At 49.1% G+C, this 16,196-nt stretch overlaps 1 protein-coding gene across 4 annotated transcripts in view; it reads left to right on the top strand.

Annotated features, from left to right (window-relative positions):
- Nucleotides 1-16,196, top strand: part of TMCO4 (transmembrane and coiled-coil domains 4) — a 96,772-nt gene that overhangs the window by 17,964 nt on the left and 62,612 nt on the right. For all 4 annotated transcript variants that reach the window (XM_082678788.1, XM_082678786.1, XM_082678789.1 and 1 more), the window contains 3 exons: nucleotides 1,182-1,359; nucleotides 9,134-9,308; nucleotides 10,030-10,057. In XM_082678788.1, coding sequence (XP_082534914.1) covers nucleotides 1,190-1,359; nucleotides 9,134-9,308; nucleotides 10,030-10,057 — 373 coding nt within the window. In that variant the 5' untranslated portion in view covers nucleotides 1,182-1,189. The remainder of the gene's footprint in view (nucleotides 1-1,181; nucleotides 1,360-9,133; nucleotides 9,309-10,029; nucleotides 10,058-16,196) is intronic.

The raw sequence follows: 16,196 nt of genomic DNA on the forward strand, positions 1-16,196 counted from the left end.
ACTGAAGTATAACATACATAGAGGACACAGATCGTAAGTGTACAGCTCAGTGAAGTTTTAAAATACATTTATGCCCATGTAATCACCACCTGGGTCAAGATATAGAACATTTCCATCACCCAGAAGCCTTGCTGTCCCCCTTCTAAGCCAATATTCCCTCCCACTGGCAACCTCTCTTCTGACTCTTCTCACTATAGATTGGTTTGACCTATTCTTCAAGTCCATATAAACGTGATCCTACAGTATATATTCTCTGGTGAATGACCATCTGCTTACCATTGAGATTCACTCATGTTGTGGTGAGCCAAACTTCATTCTTTTCATTGCTGTGTAATATTCCATGGTATAAATCTGCATAGGTTGTCCATTCTGCTGTGGGTGAATGTGTGGGTTGTTTCTTTTGGGACTATTATGAGTGAAGGTCCTATGAGCATTCGTGTTTTTTGGGAGACATAAACCTTCATTTCTCAGGAGTGGAGTTGCTGGGGTGTAGGGAAGACACATGTTTAAATTTAGTGGATAAAGTCAAACCATTTTTCACAGGGTTGTACCAATTTACACTCCCACCAGCAGTGTATGAAAGTTCTATTTGCTCCTTATTCTCTTAGGATTGTAGGTCTTTTTAATTTTAACCTTTCTGATAGGTGAATGGTAGTATCTCATTGGAGTTTTAATTTCCATGTCTCAGATGGCTAATTTACACTCCCACCAGCAGTGTATGGAAGTTCTATTTGTCCCTTATCTTCGTCAGCACTTGGTATTGTCAGTCTTTTAATTTTAGCCATTCTGATGGGTGAGTAGCCGTGTCTCATTGGGGTTTTAATTTCTGTTTCTCTGATGCCCAGTGATGTTGAACACCTCTGCGTGTGCTTATTGGCCATTGGATATCTTTTGTGAAGTACCTATTCAAGTCTTTTGCCCATCTTAAATTTGCCTTGTTTCTTTTTCTTAGAGACTTGTAGGAGTTGTTTTTACACTATGGATACAAATCCTTTGTGATACACACATTGAAAATATCTCCCCCAGCCCCAGTCTCTTAAAGATGATGAATAGAAGTTTTTAATTTGAATGAGGGCTAATTTATCTACCTTTTCTTTTATGATGAGGTAGTTTTTGTGTCCCATTTAAGGAAGCTTTGCCTACCTGCTGAAAGCATTTTTCACTGGGATTTCTCCCTGCAGGGCTGGAAATGGCCACAGGGGACGGGTTGAGCCAGAGGCTGCCCCAGGTGGCCGAGCCAGGTGTGGAAGGGGAGCCACATCTGCCCACAGGCCGGAAGCTGACCGAGACCAACCGTTTTGCTTATGCCGCCCTCTGTGGCATCTCCCTGTCCCAGCTCTTTCCAGAACCTGAGCAAAGGTGAGTGCTTTTCTCTCACAGAGGGATGGTCATGCTTCTTCAGGGAGGTGATTCTTGGCAGCCAAGCAGCCTGCCAGGTGTTACTGGACACTACAAAGAGGAGAAAGCCATTGTCCTTGCCTTCAAGGAGCTCACAGTGTGGTAGGGGGCTAGGGCATCCCTCATTCAGTACCCACTCATTTATACCTTCACCAAGCATTTAAGGAGCACCTACAAGCATTTCACCAGGCACCGTTTGAAGTACATGGAAAGTGGACATGAGTAAGACAGACAAGGCCGGGGCTTCCCTGGTGGCGCAGTGGTTGAGAATCTGCCTGCTAATGTAAGGGACACGGGTTCGAGCCCTGGTCTGGGAGGATCCCACATGCCACGGAGCAACTAGGCCCGTGAGCCACAACTACTGAGCCTGCGCGTCTGGAGCTTGTGCTCCGCAACAAGAGAGGCTGCGATAGTGAGAGGCCTGCGCACTGCGATGAAGAGTGGCCCCCGCTGGCCACAATTAGAGAAAGCCCTCGCACAGAAACGAAGACCCAACACAGCAAAGATAAATAAATTAATTAATAAACTCCTACCCCCAACATAAAAAAAAAAAAAGACAAACAAGGCCGACACTATCCCTGCCCTCAAGTAGGACACACCCTAATAGGGGGTAAGATATCTACATTCAGTGAGCACTTACTATGTGCTGAGTGTAGTACAAGGCCCCGTGGAGAAAACAAGGAAAAGCAAGGCCTGGCTTCTACCCTCCTGGTGCTTACAATCTGTGGGGGGCGGGCACCCAAATGAGTGATTTTAACAGTGGACAAGTGGGCTAAGTGCCACGATGCATCTCAGGGTCAGTGACACTCAGGATATGGAGTCGGAATAGTAGAGTGGCTAAGAGCTTGGGCTTGGCCTTCAAGCCCTCCAAGGATTTTGCGGGGAGAGAGTTTGGAGACCAGAGGAGGGAGTTGTTTGGAGAAACCAGGACAGTGACCCAGAGATGGAGGGACACAGGTGAGATGGAGGGACACAGCAGTTTTTCTCAGGGAGAATGCAGTTGACTTGGAGATAGCTTGGGTGCTGTGGATGGGGCAGAGGGAGGAGCTAACTTTGGCCCCAAAGGTCCAGATGGGGAGGGGTCCTGGGAGGACAGAGATATCATTCCTGAGACAGGGAGTGATGGGTTGGGGGCAGGAGATGGCATCTGCAGTGTTTTCAAGAACCGCAGCCCTCAACCCCAGCCATGGTCCCCATGAGTAAATTTCCCCGTGCCTTGGGTCTTACCTGGGTTTTTGTTTGTTTTGCTTTTTTCCTTTGTCCCTCCCACTGGCCCGAACCTTGAGCGTTTTCATCTCCTTGGGGGTCACTTCCAGGAAGCCTTCCCAGACCCTCCTCAGCCCCCCAGACAGGAAGCTTCTCCACCTGTCTGTCCAGTGACCTGTCACCACAGCCACCATGCTGCACTGTAACTCTTCCCTGAAGGGCAGGAGCTGCCTTGTTCATCTCTGAGTTCCCAGTGCCTGGCACACAGCTTGGTGTAACACACGCCCTCGGTAAAGGTCTGTGAAAAGAAGGGATGGATAAATACTGACTTTCTTGGCACAGGAGACATTCCACGGGATTTGGACTTATAGCTGGGTTCAAGTCCTACCCCTGCCACTTTCCAGGTACATGTGGCCTTAGGCAGTTTATTTAACTTCCCTATGCATCAGTGTCTTCATCTGTAGAATGGGGCTAGTGATACCCACCTGCTGAGTGATTACAAGAAGCAAATGAGATGATATAGTTAAAGCACACGGCATCGTGTTTGGCCCACAGTAGGTGCTCAATAAATGGCGGTGCTTGCTGAGTCTGTGACTTAATTTATTTGTTCAATTTCCTCATCTGTAAAATGAAGACAATCCTGGAACTTACCCCTACCATTCAAGGTACTTTGGGCTGCAAGTCACAGTACACTGTACTAAAAGAGATTTAAATAATAAAAATTACAATGAACATCATCAAAAAATCTAGAAACAATAAATGCTGGAGAGGGTGTGGAGAAAAAGGAACCCTCCTGCACTGTTGGTGGGAATGTAAATTGATACAGCCACTATGGAGAACAGCATGATACAGCCACTATGGAGAACAGCATGGAGAACAACAGCCACTATGGAGAACAGCATGGAGATACAGCCACTATGGAGAACAGCATGTAAATTGATACAGCCACTATGGAGAACAGCCACTATGGAGAACCTTAAAAAACTAAAAATAGAACTACCATATGACCCAGCAATCCCACTACTGGGCATATACCCTGAGGAAACCATAACTCAAAAAGATACATGTAGGGACTTCCCTGGTGGTGCAGTGGTTAAGAATCCGCCTGCCAATGCAGGGCACAACGGGTTCGAGCCCTGGTCCAGGAAGATCCCACATGCCGCGGAGCAACTAAGGCCGTGCGCCACAACTACTGAGCCTGCGCTCTAGAGCCTGCAAGCCACAACTACTGAAACCAGCGCGCCTAGGGCCTGTGCTCCACAACAAAGACAAGCCACCGCGATGAGAAGCCCGCGCACCACAACGAAGAGTAGACCCCGCTCACCGCAGCTAGAGAAAGCGTGTGCGCAGCAATGCAGACCCAACACAGCCAAAAATAAATAAATAAATAAATTTATTTTTTAAAAAAGATAATGTACCACAGTATTCACTGCAGCACTATTTACAATACCCAGGACATGGAAGCAACCTAAATGTCCATCAACAGATGAATGGATAAAGAAGATGTGGCACATATATACAATGGAATATTACTCAGCCATAAAAAGGAATGAAATTGAATTATTTGTAGTGAGGTGGAGGGACCTAGAATCTGTCACACAGAGTAAAGTAAGTCAGAAAGAGAAAAACAAATACCGTATGCTGATGCATATATATGGAATTTTAAAAAGTGGTACTGATGAACCTAGTGGCAGGGCAGGAATAAAGAGGCAGACATAGAGAACAGACTAGAGGGCACAGGGTGGGAAGGAGGAGCTGGGATGAAGTGAGAGAGTAGCATTGACATATATATACTACCAAATGTATAATGGATGGCTAGTGGGAAGCTGCTGCATAGCACAGGGAGATCAACACAAAGCTTTGTGATGACCTAGAGGGATGGGATAGGGAGGGTGGGAAGGAGGTTCAAGAGGGAAGGGATATGGGGATATATGTATACATATAACTGATTCACTTTGTTGTACAGTAGAAATTAACACAACATTGTAAAGCATTTATATTCCAATAAAGATGTGAAACAAATTTTAAAATCTAAAAATAAATAAACAATAAGAGATTTGTTTTTTTCACTTAACAAGAAATCAAAAGGAAGAGAGTTCCAGCATTGATACAGCACCTCGAAAAGCCTTTGGGTTGGCTTTTGTGCAGTTCTCTTAGCCTCCCCCTCCTGATCATAAAATGGCTGCTGTAGTGCCATACATCACAGAACAAGACCCAAGGCCGAGGAAGGAAGGCCCAGGGAAGAGGAGGACAGGGATTCTCTTCAAGTCTCTCATCAGGGAGGAACTCTTTCCCGGGATACCCTGAGAAGGCTTCCCCTTTTGTGTCATTGGCTAGGTCTAGTCAAATGCTCTCGCCTCACCTGCAAGGGAGGCAGGGAAAAAAATAAAGACACTTGACATACTCTGTCTCCGTCATGGGAGGGGGCTTCTACTGGTCAGGAAGAAGGGGCTGGGGAATCACTGCTGCTGAGAAATGGCCATCCATCAGAGAGGGTGATCCTGAGGAAGGAATGTGTTGATGGCCCCTGCAGAGCCCGGCACAGAGCTACTGCCAAACAAACGTTGGATGTTCTCATTATTAATAATGAAACCACGTTCTCTATCTAGAGGTTAGAATATATCTCGTTGGATGTTCTGTTCCCAAGCAAGCCAGGGTCCCATCTCCTGCAAGGGTCCAACTCTCTCCCTGCTCTAGCCCATACCTGTGCCATGCATGGGAAGCTCTGTCTTTCCAGAAGCTTCTCAGATCTGATAAATCCCTACCTGATAAGCTGGTAGATAGGTGGGGGAAGAGTTCTGCATACTTTGTTCACATAAACAAATATTTATGAACCTGAACTGTGTGCCAGGCCTGTGCTGGGCACCCCCTGGGAGGGCACGTGGAGAAGTTGTTCTGTGTCCCCCACAAAATCCAAGTATGGTCTTAAGCACATGTGGCTGAGCGGGAAGCATCTGCCTTGGGGGCAATTTCCTTCCTGAAAGTTACAATGCTCTATGCCACCTCTTTCCGCTTGGTTGATCTCAGTCTTCTTAAGGCCCAAAACACATTTTAAAACCAACCTCAATCTGGGTTGTAAATCCCAGATATGCTGTTGGTTTCAGTAATCTTTAGAAAACATTCTGTGTTTATGTCCACATGGGGCATAAAAGCAAGCCTTTAAAATATTTATCTCTCTTCCATGCTGTAAGCGTCACAGACGCTGTTCCTTACAATGAACTCTGTTTATTAAACATGGAGATATTAATGGTGTAGAGCAGGGGTCAGTAAGCTTTGTCCGTGAAGGTCTAGATATTTCAGGCTTGCAAACCCTGTGGTCTCTGTTGCAGTCACCCAGCTTTGCTGTTGCATGTAGGCTAAAAGCAGCCGGGAGACAGCATGTAAAGGAATGGGCGTGCTGTGTTCCAATAAAACTTAGTTTCAAAAAAAAAAAAGGGGCTGCAGCCCCCTGGTGTAGTTTTCCAGCCCCTAGTGAATAGGAGGAGCTTTGGACTAGGAGTCGGGAACCTGGATTCCAGATGAGGCTTTGCCCTTTCCCAGCCAGGAGACCCTTGATATGGTGTTTAACCTCCATAGCCCAGGGGCTCCGTCTCAAGACATGGCAAGGATGAGAGGGGAGGGATGCACCAGCCTAGCCGGTGCCCAGCACTCGGTGGGTGCCAAGGAATGTGATTGCTGGAGAGGGACAATCTCTGCAGTGGTGAAGCATGGCCTCTGGAGTCAGAGAGAACCCTGGACCCTGGAGCTGTCACTTAACCTCTCTGGGGAATACCCTGGCAGTCCAGTGGTTAGGACTCCGCGATTTCACTGCTGAGTGACCTAAGATCCCACAAGCCATGTGGCATGGCCAAAAAACAAAGTAAACTAACAAAAAAACACCTTTCTGGTTCCGGGTGTCTTTATCTCTAGAATGGGGGTAAAAATAGTACCTCCCTCCCTCATGGGGCTGTAATGAGAAGTAAATGAGTCCGTATGTATGAAGCACTGAGTACAGGGACTGACAGATAGTTGCTCTGTGATCACCATTTATTATCATCATTGCTACTGATTTTTATGTGGTTCAGCTAGATCACCAGTCACGTTAGAAGCATTTACCAAGGCCCTGCCGTTCTACAGTGCTATTTCTTATTTCATAGATTGCTGTCCTGGCACTTTACATATATGTTTATTAATTCATTTGTTCATTTAAAGAAACACCTATATAGGGCTTTATATGTGCCAGGTTTTGCTCTAAGCACATGACAAATGTTAACTTAGCTTTCAACAACCCTATGCAATAGGTTTCATCGTTATCGCCACCGTTTTACAGGTAAAGAAACAGAGGCACAGAGAGGCTAAGTAACTTGTCCAAGATCACACAGCTTGTGGCACAGCTGGGATTTGAGCTGGAGTTCGTGCTCTTCACCCCTCCACTCTTGTTATGAGATGCTTCTCTACATCCAGGACTTCCTTCATGGACACGGGGCCAGGCCGTGCCGCTGCCCTCGACACTACGTATATGTTTACCCCGAAGTAATGCTCAATTCACTTAGTCATCCCTCCCTGCATATACACTCACACATCATCCCAGGGTAATCCCAGTAATTGTAGCGGGGTAAGTTACAGTAATTGTTACAGCAGTAGCTAACATTTATTGAGGGTTATCAGGCACTATTATCATGTCAGTTAATCTTTCCAGCCAATCTATGAGACAGGCCCTATTATCATCCTCATTTTACAGCAGAGGAGAGTAAAACTAAGAGAGGTGAAGTAGGGCATGAAGCCAGTCACCGAGGGAGCCAGGACTCCCCCGAGGGGTCAGACATTAGAGCCCGGCTCAACCCTCTTCTCCACTGCCTCTCTTGGTCACCTTGTAAATAAAATAGTGATGCTAACTAACATTAGTTGAGTATCTACTGCATGCCAAGCCCTGCTCGGGCTGCTTTACATGTATCATCTCATTTAATCCTCAAACAATTTTATGAAGTTGGTTTCTTAGACCCATTTGCAGATAAGGAAACTGAGGCACAGAGAGGTCGAGTTACTCGCTCAGATGTCCTTCAGGAGTGAAGGACTTTCCTGGGACTTCCCTGGCGCTCCAGTGTTTAAGACTCCACGCTTCTATGGCAGGGGGTGCAGGTTTGATCCCTGGTCAGGGAACTAAGATCCCTCATGCCCCGTGGCATGGCCAAAAAAAAAAAAAAAGGAGTGAAGGACGTTCCCCCAGCTACTGAGAGGGCTTTCCGGCACAGCCTGGGTCTGCCTCAGCTGAAGAGAGCCACTTCACCCAAGGTTCTGCCGCCTTCCTGGGGCAGCCTTTGTCTGATGACTGTCTGAAATAAGGGTATAAAGGCCCAGCCCTGTTGCCCCACTGGGGGCAGTTCTCAAGCGTCACCCCATCTTCAGATCTCCCCACAGGGTCAGCTGAGGCTTCCGTTGCGACTGGATCTCCCTGCCCAGTCCTCCATCCTCCCTGCCCATTCACAGACGTTGACCCCAACAGAATCCCCAGTAATCATTTCAGAGCTGCTTCCCGGGGACCTGGACCAAAACAGTGGTAGGGCCAGCATTTGAACCCGAGTCCTGCACTGCTCCTGTCACAGGCCCGGCCTGCAGAGATCTCTCTACTTGGGCTTTGGCAGCAGCAGCTCTAAAGAGTGGGTTGGGTGGGCTGCCTGGGATCCACGGGAACCGGAGCCGGGCGGTGCAAGCGGGGAGCTTCCTGAGGTCACCCTCTCTACCAGGGAGCTCTGCTTGTCTCTGGGAAGCCTCTTCTCTGCACTGGTCTAATCCCCTCTGATCTAATTCCCTTTCCCGCATCCCAGTGGTGGCTTGGAATCAAAGCCTTGTGTGGACTCTTCTGGGGTCCCCAAGATGCCATGTGTTTCCTGTAGCTCCTGGGGTCCCTTCTCTCCTGGAGCACCCCATCCATCCCCCACCCAGGGACCCCCTCAAATGACTGCTGTGGACAGAGCCCCCATGGCGGCGGTGGGCGCGGCTGGAGGACAGACTTCTCTGCACTTTACCCACTTCTACAGCAGCCAGCATGTCTCCAGAAAGCATGTCCGTGGCCGTTCCCAACAGCAGCCAATCTCCATGTGTGGGAACCTTTTCTGGTCACTGCCTCTCACCTCACAGGTGGATTTGGGGCTCCGTCTCGACTCATCGGGGCTTGATTCCTGCCTCTGTCCTAGCATATCCCATGGCCCTGGATCAGTTAGTTCCGTCCAAGTCTCCACCCCGCTGCGAGCTTCTCATCCAAGGCCCATCTTGCTCATTTTTGATTCCACAGCCCCAGGGCAGGCCGGCCTCAGGGCGTATGGTCAGTAACTGCTCGTTAGCCCCGTTCGTGTGGTTTACCAGCCCTGTGGTCAAAGTTTTGGTGGAGGAAGAAGCCCAAGTCCACACACCTGAAATCAGGTTTTGGCTCTTCTGTATTCCCTGGGCCACAGTCGCCGTGGTTTTTTTAAGTGCCAGGTCTTCACATCCCTGCACACAGCTCATATCGTGAGATGCACGGTCCAGGATCTCAGCTGCGTCTGTCTTTCAGATCCTTCTGCACGGACTTTGTGGCTGGCCTGGTGAAGTGGCTGGACTTGTCCGAAGCTGTCTTGCCAACCATGACTGCTTTTGCCAGCGGCCTGGGAGGCGAAGGAGCAGACACGTTTGCTCAGATTTTATTGAAGGACCCCATCTTGAAGGACGACCCACTGGTGATCACTCAGGTACACCCACCGCCCAGGTGGTGGCTGCCAGGGAAAGTAGAACAGATAATTTCCTCTCAAAGTCAGCCTGAATATCGCTTCTAGTGGCATGGGGGGAATTGAAAGATTAAATATTGCATCATAATTTCATATGATGATGATGATCATAGCTAATGTTGAATTATCATTATTGAATATTTACTATCGATTTATTACTTAAACAGTACTTATTATATGCTAATACCTTACTAATATGAACTCATTTAATTCTCAAAGCAATTTTATTAGGTAGGATGATAAATGGAGGCACAGAGCCGTTAGGTAACTTGCTCAAGGTCACACAGCTGATTTGAACCTTGGCAGTCTTACTCCAGAGCCCGTGCTCCTGACTGCTAAGCTGTGGTGCCTCCTTTTGGAAGTAGCAGCTTTGCTGTGTGCCCTTGGGCATGTCACTTACCTGCTCTGTATGCATTTGAAGCAGGCAGAAGCTTGACACAGGCTATCGGTGGGTCAAGAGAGCAGATTTAAAACAGCCCTTCCCCTCCTTCATCTGACTCCCTGAAATTCTCACGCATTTATTCAGTTATCTGCTTACTTGTTTGTCTGGCTCGCCCCTCGAATGTACGGCGGAGGTATTTTGTCTGCCTTGTTCTCCCACTTTTTAAGGGTCAATAAACATTTGTCAAGTGAGCAGGCTGGTTACAAATCAACCTATTGCTAATTCCTGTTACTCTTCCCTCAGGACCTTCTGAGCTTCTCACTCAAGGATGGTGAGTTGATTTCATAAGTTGTGGGGCACGTATCTGCACCTCAGCCAGTGAAGCCAGTGGTAGGTGTTGCCCCTGCGGTCCCGTCCCCAGTGGCCTTTTTGGTGCAAGAAAGGAAAGGGGGCTTCCCTGGTGGCGCAGTGGTTGAGAGTCCGCCTGCCGATGCAGGGGACACGGGTTCGTGCCCCGGTCCGGGAAGATCCCACATGCCGCGGAGCGGCTGGGCCCATGAGCCATGGCCGCTGAGCCTGCGCGTCCGGAGCCTCTGCTCCGCAACGGGAGAGGCCACAGCAGTGAGAGGCCCGCGTACCGCAAAAATAAATAAATAAATAAATAAAAAGAAAGGAAAGGGAAGCCAGTAGAGCTGGGGAGCCGGAAGCTCTCCATTCATGCCAAGCGCCGGGTGGTGCTTCTTAGCGGTTCTATTGATTCCGCACAGTGCCCTGTGGTTCCACCTTCTGAGTGGCTCTGGAGTCTGGGTCCTGCCCTCTGAGGTCTGTTCTGCTGGCAAACAGAAGGAGCACAGAATTGAAAATGAAATCCCAACCACGTCTACACTGTGTAGGAAGGAAGTCCCACCCACTCCCCACCGGAACCCGGGCTCGTGCGGGACTGGAGGGGTAAGAAGAGGAGGAAGAACAGAATGTCAGGAGCAGAAACAGCGTGTGCAGGAGGCCTGGCTGGAAAGAATGCTCGGAGGAGGGTCACGGGGGCCGGAGCTGAGCGGGTTCTCCACCTACACGAGATCCCAGGCTGTTCCCATGGAGTTTATAGTCTGAGAAGTGCAGCTCTAAGGCTCAAACCCCACTATATATTTTTGGCCCTAGTCTAGCCGCACAGAACGCTTTCACTCCATATCTCAGAGCCAGAGGAGAGCCCAAGGGTGATCTGGCCCAGTCCCTGCTTTCAGGCGGGCACGACCTGAAGTAACACTTCTCTTTGGCCGGTGAGGCCACGTGGCTGAGTTGTGGTCTGAGGATGTGGTGCAGTTGGTCTGAAAATCCTCAGCTGTATCACTTGTGTTTTTTCCAAACGGAAGTAAGGGAAGAATAACAATATCTGATCGTCCTGGACGCTGTTGGAGTGAGGGGTAGGTTTGTGCGGAGGTCTGAGGCTCAGGAAAGGAAGGCAGCCCATCAGCACACACACCCTCACGTGATAATCACGGGAACAGCAAAGCACCAGTTCTTGAGCGCTTGCTGGGTGCCCAGCGTGCCGCCAAGGGCTCTACAGGCACGGAGCCCTCTCAGCCCCCTGAGGGGTGTTGGAGGTCGTTGTTCCCATTTTGCAGGTCAAGGTCATCTTGGATGGGACACCCATATTTCCAGGTGGAGAGGTTGAGGCCAGAGAGGGGAAGGGGCTTTCCCGGAAGCACACAGTGGCAGAGGTGGCCTGGTGGTCAGAACCAGGTCTCCGGCCTCCAGGCCAGCGCTCTGCCCCACGGCTTTGTCACGGGGGAGAAGAAGCTGCCCCAGCACTCCTGTGTCGGCCTCAAAAAAAAAAAAAAAAAAAAGAAAGGAAAGGGAAGCCAATAGAGCTGGGCCACAAGCCCAGCGAGCCACGTTCATCCTAGCCTGCTTCCTGCCCCCGCCTGCCAATCACAAGCCCTCCTGAGCTCCCAGGAGCACCCAGGACACTTTAACTTACCCCCTTTGCTGTGGGTGACCTTGGCCTGGCTCTCACAGAATAATTGGAGCGGGTTTGAAACAGCCTGTCTAATGTCATCACCTGGTACTTCATTCCCTCCCAGGGGTGTTCTCATAGGCAGCCTCTAAACCGGCATTGCCTTTGAAATGTCTCTTGAGAATAACCACCACTTATGAAGCACCTGTTAACGCTGGTCATGGTACCTGACCCTTGTCAGGCATTGTTTCACATCATCCTCATAGCCATCCTTTCATGTAGACACTCCCACTTTCCAGACGAGCAAACTGAGGCCCAGAGAGGTGAAGTAACTGGCCTAAGCTGGTAAGTGGCAGAGCTGGACATTCTAAAACAAGTGCTATCAACAAAAACCTTAGCAGATTTTACCCACAGGGGTTGAGGACTGTGGCAGCATCCCCACGGGAATATAGTAGTACCTCGTAGCTAAAGAATACCAGTCTCTGACAACATCTGGGGGGTGCCTTTGGTTTATCTCAAAGCCCCACCAGATGCCGGCATCTACGAACAGGAGGAGCTTCACTGGCACGCCGGGACCCCAGTGGGAGTGGGTGCTAGGGCTCAAAAGTTCCCCAGAGGTCAGAGGTAGGTGGCCCCTCAAACCATCTAGACGACCCTCTCATCAGACGCAGACCTCGGAGATATTGCGGGTTCCGTTCCAGACCACCGCAGTAAAGCCAGTCACGTGAATATTTTTGGTTTCTCAGGGCATATAAAAGTTATATTTACACTATACTGTAGTCTGTTAAGTGTGCAGTAACGCTGTGTCTAAAAAAACAATGGACATACATTAATTTAAAAATGCTGTTGGAAAAATGGCACTGATGGACCTGCTGAATGCAGGGTTGCCACAGACAAGGCAAAGAGCAGTAAAACGAGGTCCGCCTGTAGATGAGAAAAGGAGGCCCCGAGTGGGAGTGGCTACAGTTGTCATGTCCAACTCTGTCCGTATTAATGAAGAACCAGGGACCAAGAACTGGGTGCATCTGGGGATCAGGCTGCCTGGTGTTAAGATGCAAGCTCTACTTTGGCGAGGTCCTGAATGTCTCTGTGTCTCGGTTTTCTCAGGTGTTAAATGGGAACAAACAGTACTTTTTACCTTATAGGGCAGCGGTGAGGATTAAATGAAATAACCCAGGTAAAGCGCTCAGAACAGAGCTGGCATGCGGGAAGCAGGCCATGAGTGCCACTGGGGCATGGTGGTGGGGGTGGTGAAACGGGAAATCCCTGGGAACCAGAAAACCTGGACTGTCATCCTGTCTCTCAGACTCTCATTGTGTGACCTTGATCAAGTCACTTAACTTCTCTGAACTTCAATTTCAAATACAAATGAGAGGCAAGAGCCAGATGCTACTTCAGAGCAAAACAAAACTGTCTTTGGTCTTAAGAACACAGTCAAGGATCTTGTAAGGAGAAGGTCAGTGTCATAGTTGGGCCGGTTGTTCAAGGCCTTTCCCATAAGCTCCATGAGAGTAGGGCCCTTGTCTGGCTTGTTCACCATCATATCCCAGTGTCTGCAACACTGATGGACACGTGGCGGACATTTAGTACTTGTTGGGTGAATGGGTGGATGGATGAAGGGATGGAGGAATGGATGAAGGGATGGAGGGACGGATGGATAAATGGATAGAAGGTTGGATGGATAGAAAGAAGGATGGATGTCCTTTCCTTAGAGCACAAGCTCAGATACTAGCAAGGTGGTTCGTCTGAACTTGAGGGTTAAAACATCTTTTTTCTACAGAGACTGATGGGGTAGGACACACAGCACAGAAGGCTCTCTGTGCTACTGCATTTCTCTCTGGGTGTGACACAGGGTGATTAATCATGGAATCAGCCCAAGACATCAACACAAAAAGCCGCACGTCTCTGAACTTCCTGGAAGGTTGACCCATACTGACAATATTGGGATCTTAGTCACAAAACAATGCCATCTTGGCAGCTGGGTGGAATTTTTTATGCGTGCTAATCATTTCCTTCTCATCCAGTAACAACCCATGAAGCTTCTTGCCCACACAACTGGAAAAAATAAGCCTTTTATATGTTGAAGGTTAAACTACATCTGAGCCAACTCGAGACTGGGTTTCACAACTGTGGTACTATTGACATTTGGGACTGGATAATTCTTTGTTGTGGGACCACCCCGTGCCATGTAGGAGATTTAGCTGAATCCCTGGCCTCTACTCACTAGATGCCAGTAGCACTTCCTGAGTTGTGATAACCAGAAATGTCTCCATGCTTTGCCAGATATCCTCGGGGGGCAAAAACATCCCTGGTTGAGAACCGTGGGTTCAGGACCCCAAATTCGGCCGTCTCAGGTGGGGCTGGTTTATTTGTAGTTGGTAATCTTTATAAGTTACCTAGTTGCTCTCCTAGGTCCTGTACACAGATGGTGAATTATTGCATCATATATAATCCTCAAATCAACTGCTAGAGTAGATACTGTCATCCCCACTGGTAAGAAATTAGGCTCAGGAGGTTAAGTAACCCGAGGTGGCATTTCCAAGTAAGTTTCAAATTCCGTTTAAGGCAGTGAGTCTCATGGTGAACGTGCGCAGGACACTTAAGCTGAAGCATGGTTCTTGCCCTCTGTACCCTGAATCCAAAGATAACATTGACTCCAGGCCATGGAACCCGACGACATGCAGCCACATGAGATATAACAAGCTTCACCGCAAACTTGTTTCTACTTTCTGACCTGGTCTTTATTACTGAGTTGCAAACCCTACCTCCCCAGAAAGGTTTGAGAGGTTGGTCGTTGGTCGTGGTGGAACGCGTTGTCAGCTGGTGGCTAGGTTCTTCATCAGGATCCTCAAGGTTCGTAAAGCTTGCTGTCAGTATTGAAGCTGGCTGTTCATCCATTCAGCAAATGAGAACGGAGCCCGCACTGTGTGTGCCAGGCCGTCTGCTAGGTGCTGGGAGTAGTTCTAACCAGGGCCGATGCTCATGGAGTGCCTACTGTGTGCAGGCCCTGAGAAAAATGCTTTACAATTTGTTTAAACCCCTCAACAGCCCTGGGAGGTAGATGCTATTCCTGTCCCTCATTTTACAAAAGAGGCAGCTGCGGCCCAGAAAGTGAAATCACCTGCCCGAGGTCACGCAGCAAGGATTCAGACCCAGGCAGTGTGGTTCCAGAGTCCATGCTTAACTGCTGTTCTGCTTCCTACATGGAGATAAAATGATAAAGTCCTCATCCTTACAGCTGACTTTAGGGGATTTGATGAGGCCAGAATGAAGCGTGGGCACCCCATGTGGTAGAGGCCGGAGGAGGCCAATCTTGCCAGCAGCTGAGAGGGTGGAGCTGGAGGAGGGCCTCAGATGGGCCCCCTTTGCTCCCGTGACCACCGGCCTTGAAGTAAGCTCGTTGCCACGTTGAACACCCTTAACTGTCCCCCCAAAATGAGCCGTGAAGAGAAAAGGCAGGGGTCACACCTGAAACCATCTGAGTTCACGTCCTGCCCTGAGACAGGGTGCATCTTAGAAGTCCTGTCCCTTGGGACTTCCCTGGTGGAGCAGTGGTTAAGAATCCAACTGCCATTGCAGGGGACACGGGTTTGATCCCTGGTCCAAGAAGATCCCACAGGCCGCAGAGTGACTAAGCCCGTGCACTACAACTACTGAGCCTGTGCTCTAGAGCCCGCGAGCCACAACTACTGAGCCCGCGTGCCACAACTACTGAAGCCCGCACGCCTAGAGCCCGTGCTCCGAAACAAGAGAAGCCACCACAATGAGAAGTATGCACATTGTGACAAAGAGTAGCCCCCGCTCACCACAACTAGAGAAAGCCCACGCGCAGCAACAAAGACCCAATGCAGCCAAAAATTAATTAATTAAATTTAAAAAGAAAAAAAAAAAAGTCCCGTGCCTCCAGCCACACTCTGCCCACCAAAGTGAAGACCCTGGGAAGACTTGTAAGTCAGCCCAGTGCCCATGGGGGAGATGGGGGGAGGACCGTGGGACTAGAGTAAGGTGTGGTTTCCTTTATATGAAAAAAAAATTCATTGAGGGTGAAATTGGGTATAAATATTCTAAATGTTACATAAAATGTACAATTAGAAAAGTTGGGGGAATTCCCTTGTTGTTCAGTGGTTAGGACTCGGTGCTTTCAGTGCCAGGTCCTGGGTTCAGTCCCTGGTCGGGAAACTAAGATCCCACAAGGCACGCAGCACGGCCAAAAAAAGAAAGTCGTCCATCGAGGGATGGCAGTGCAGTAGGCTGGGTAATCAGTTGAATGAATATGGCCTGAGAGTGTCCTCGGACCGCAGGGAAAGGCGAGACGAAGTTTCCCCGTGCTGACACAGCAGCAGCAGCTCACAGCCTCACCCCAGCAGCCCTGGCTTCTTAGCATCTAAGGATAGAGCAAATTTGACAATTTACCATAAAAAGAGTACTATTAGCCACCTTTTCTTGATCACTTACTGCATCCCAGGTGCTGGCCAGTCTCATCACATGCATCTTCTCACTGTATCTCAACAAACGCCAG

Source organism: Grampus griseus (assembly GCF_964374135.1).
Source record: "Grampus griseus genome assembly, chromosome: 1".
NCBI classification, from domain to species: domain Eukaryota; kingdom Metazoa; phylum Chordata; class Mammalia; order Artiodactyla; family Delphinidae; genus Grampus; species Grampus griseus.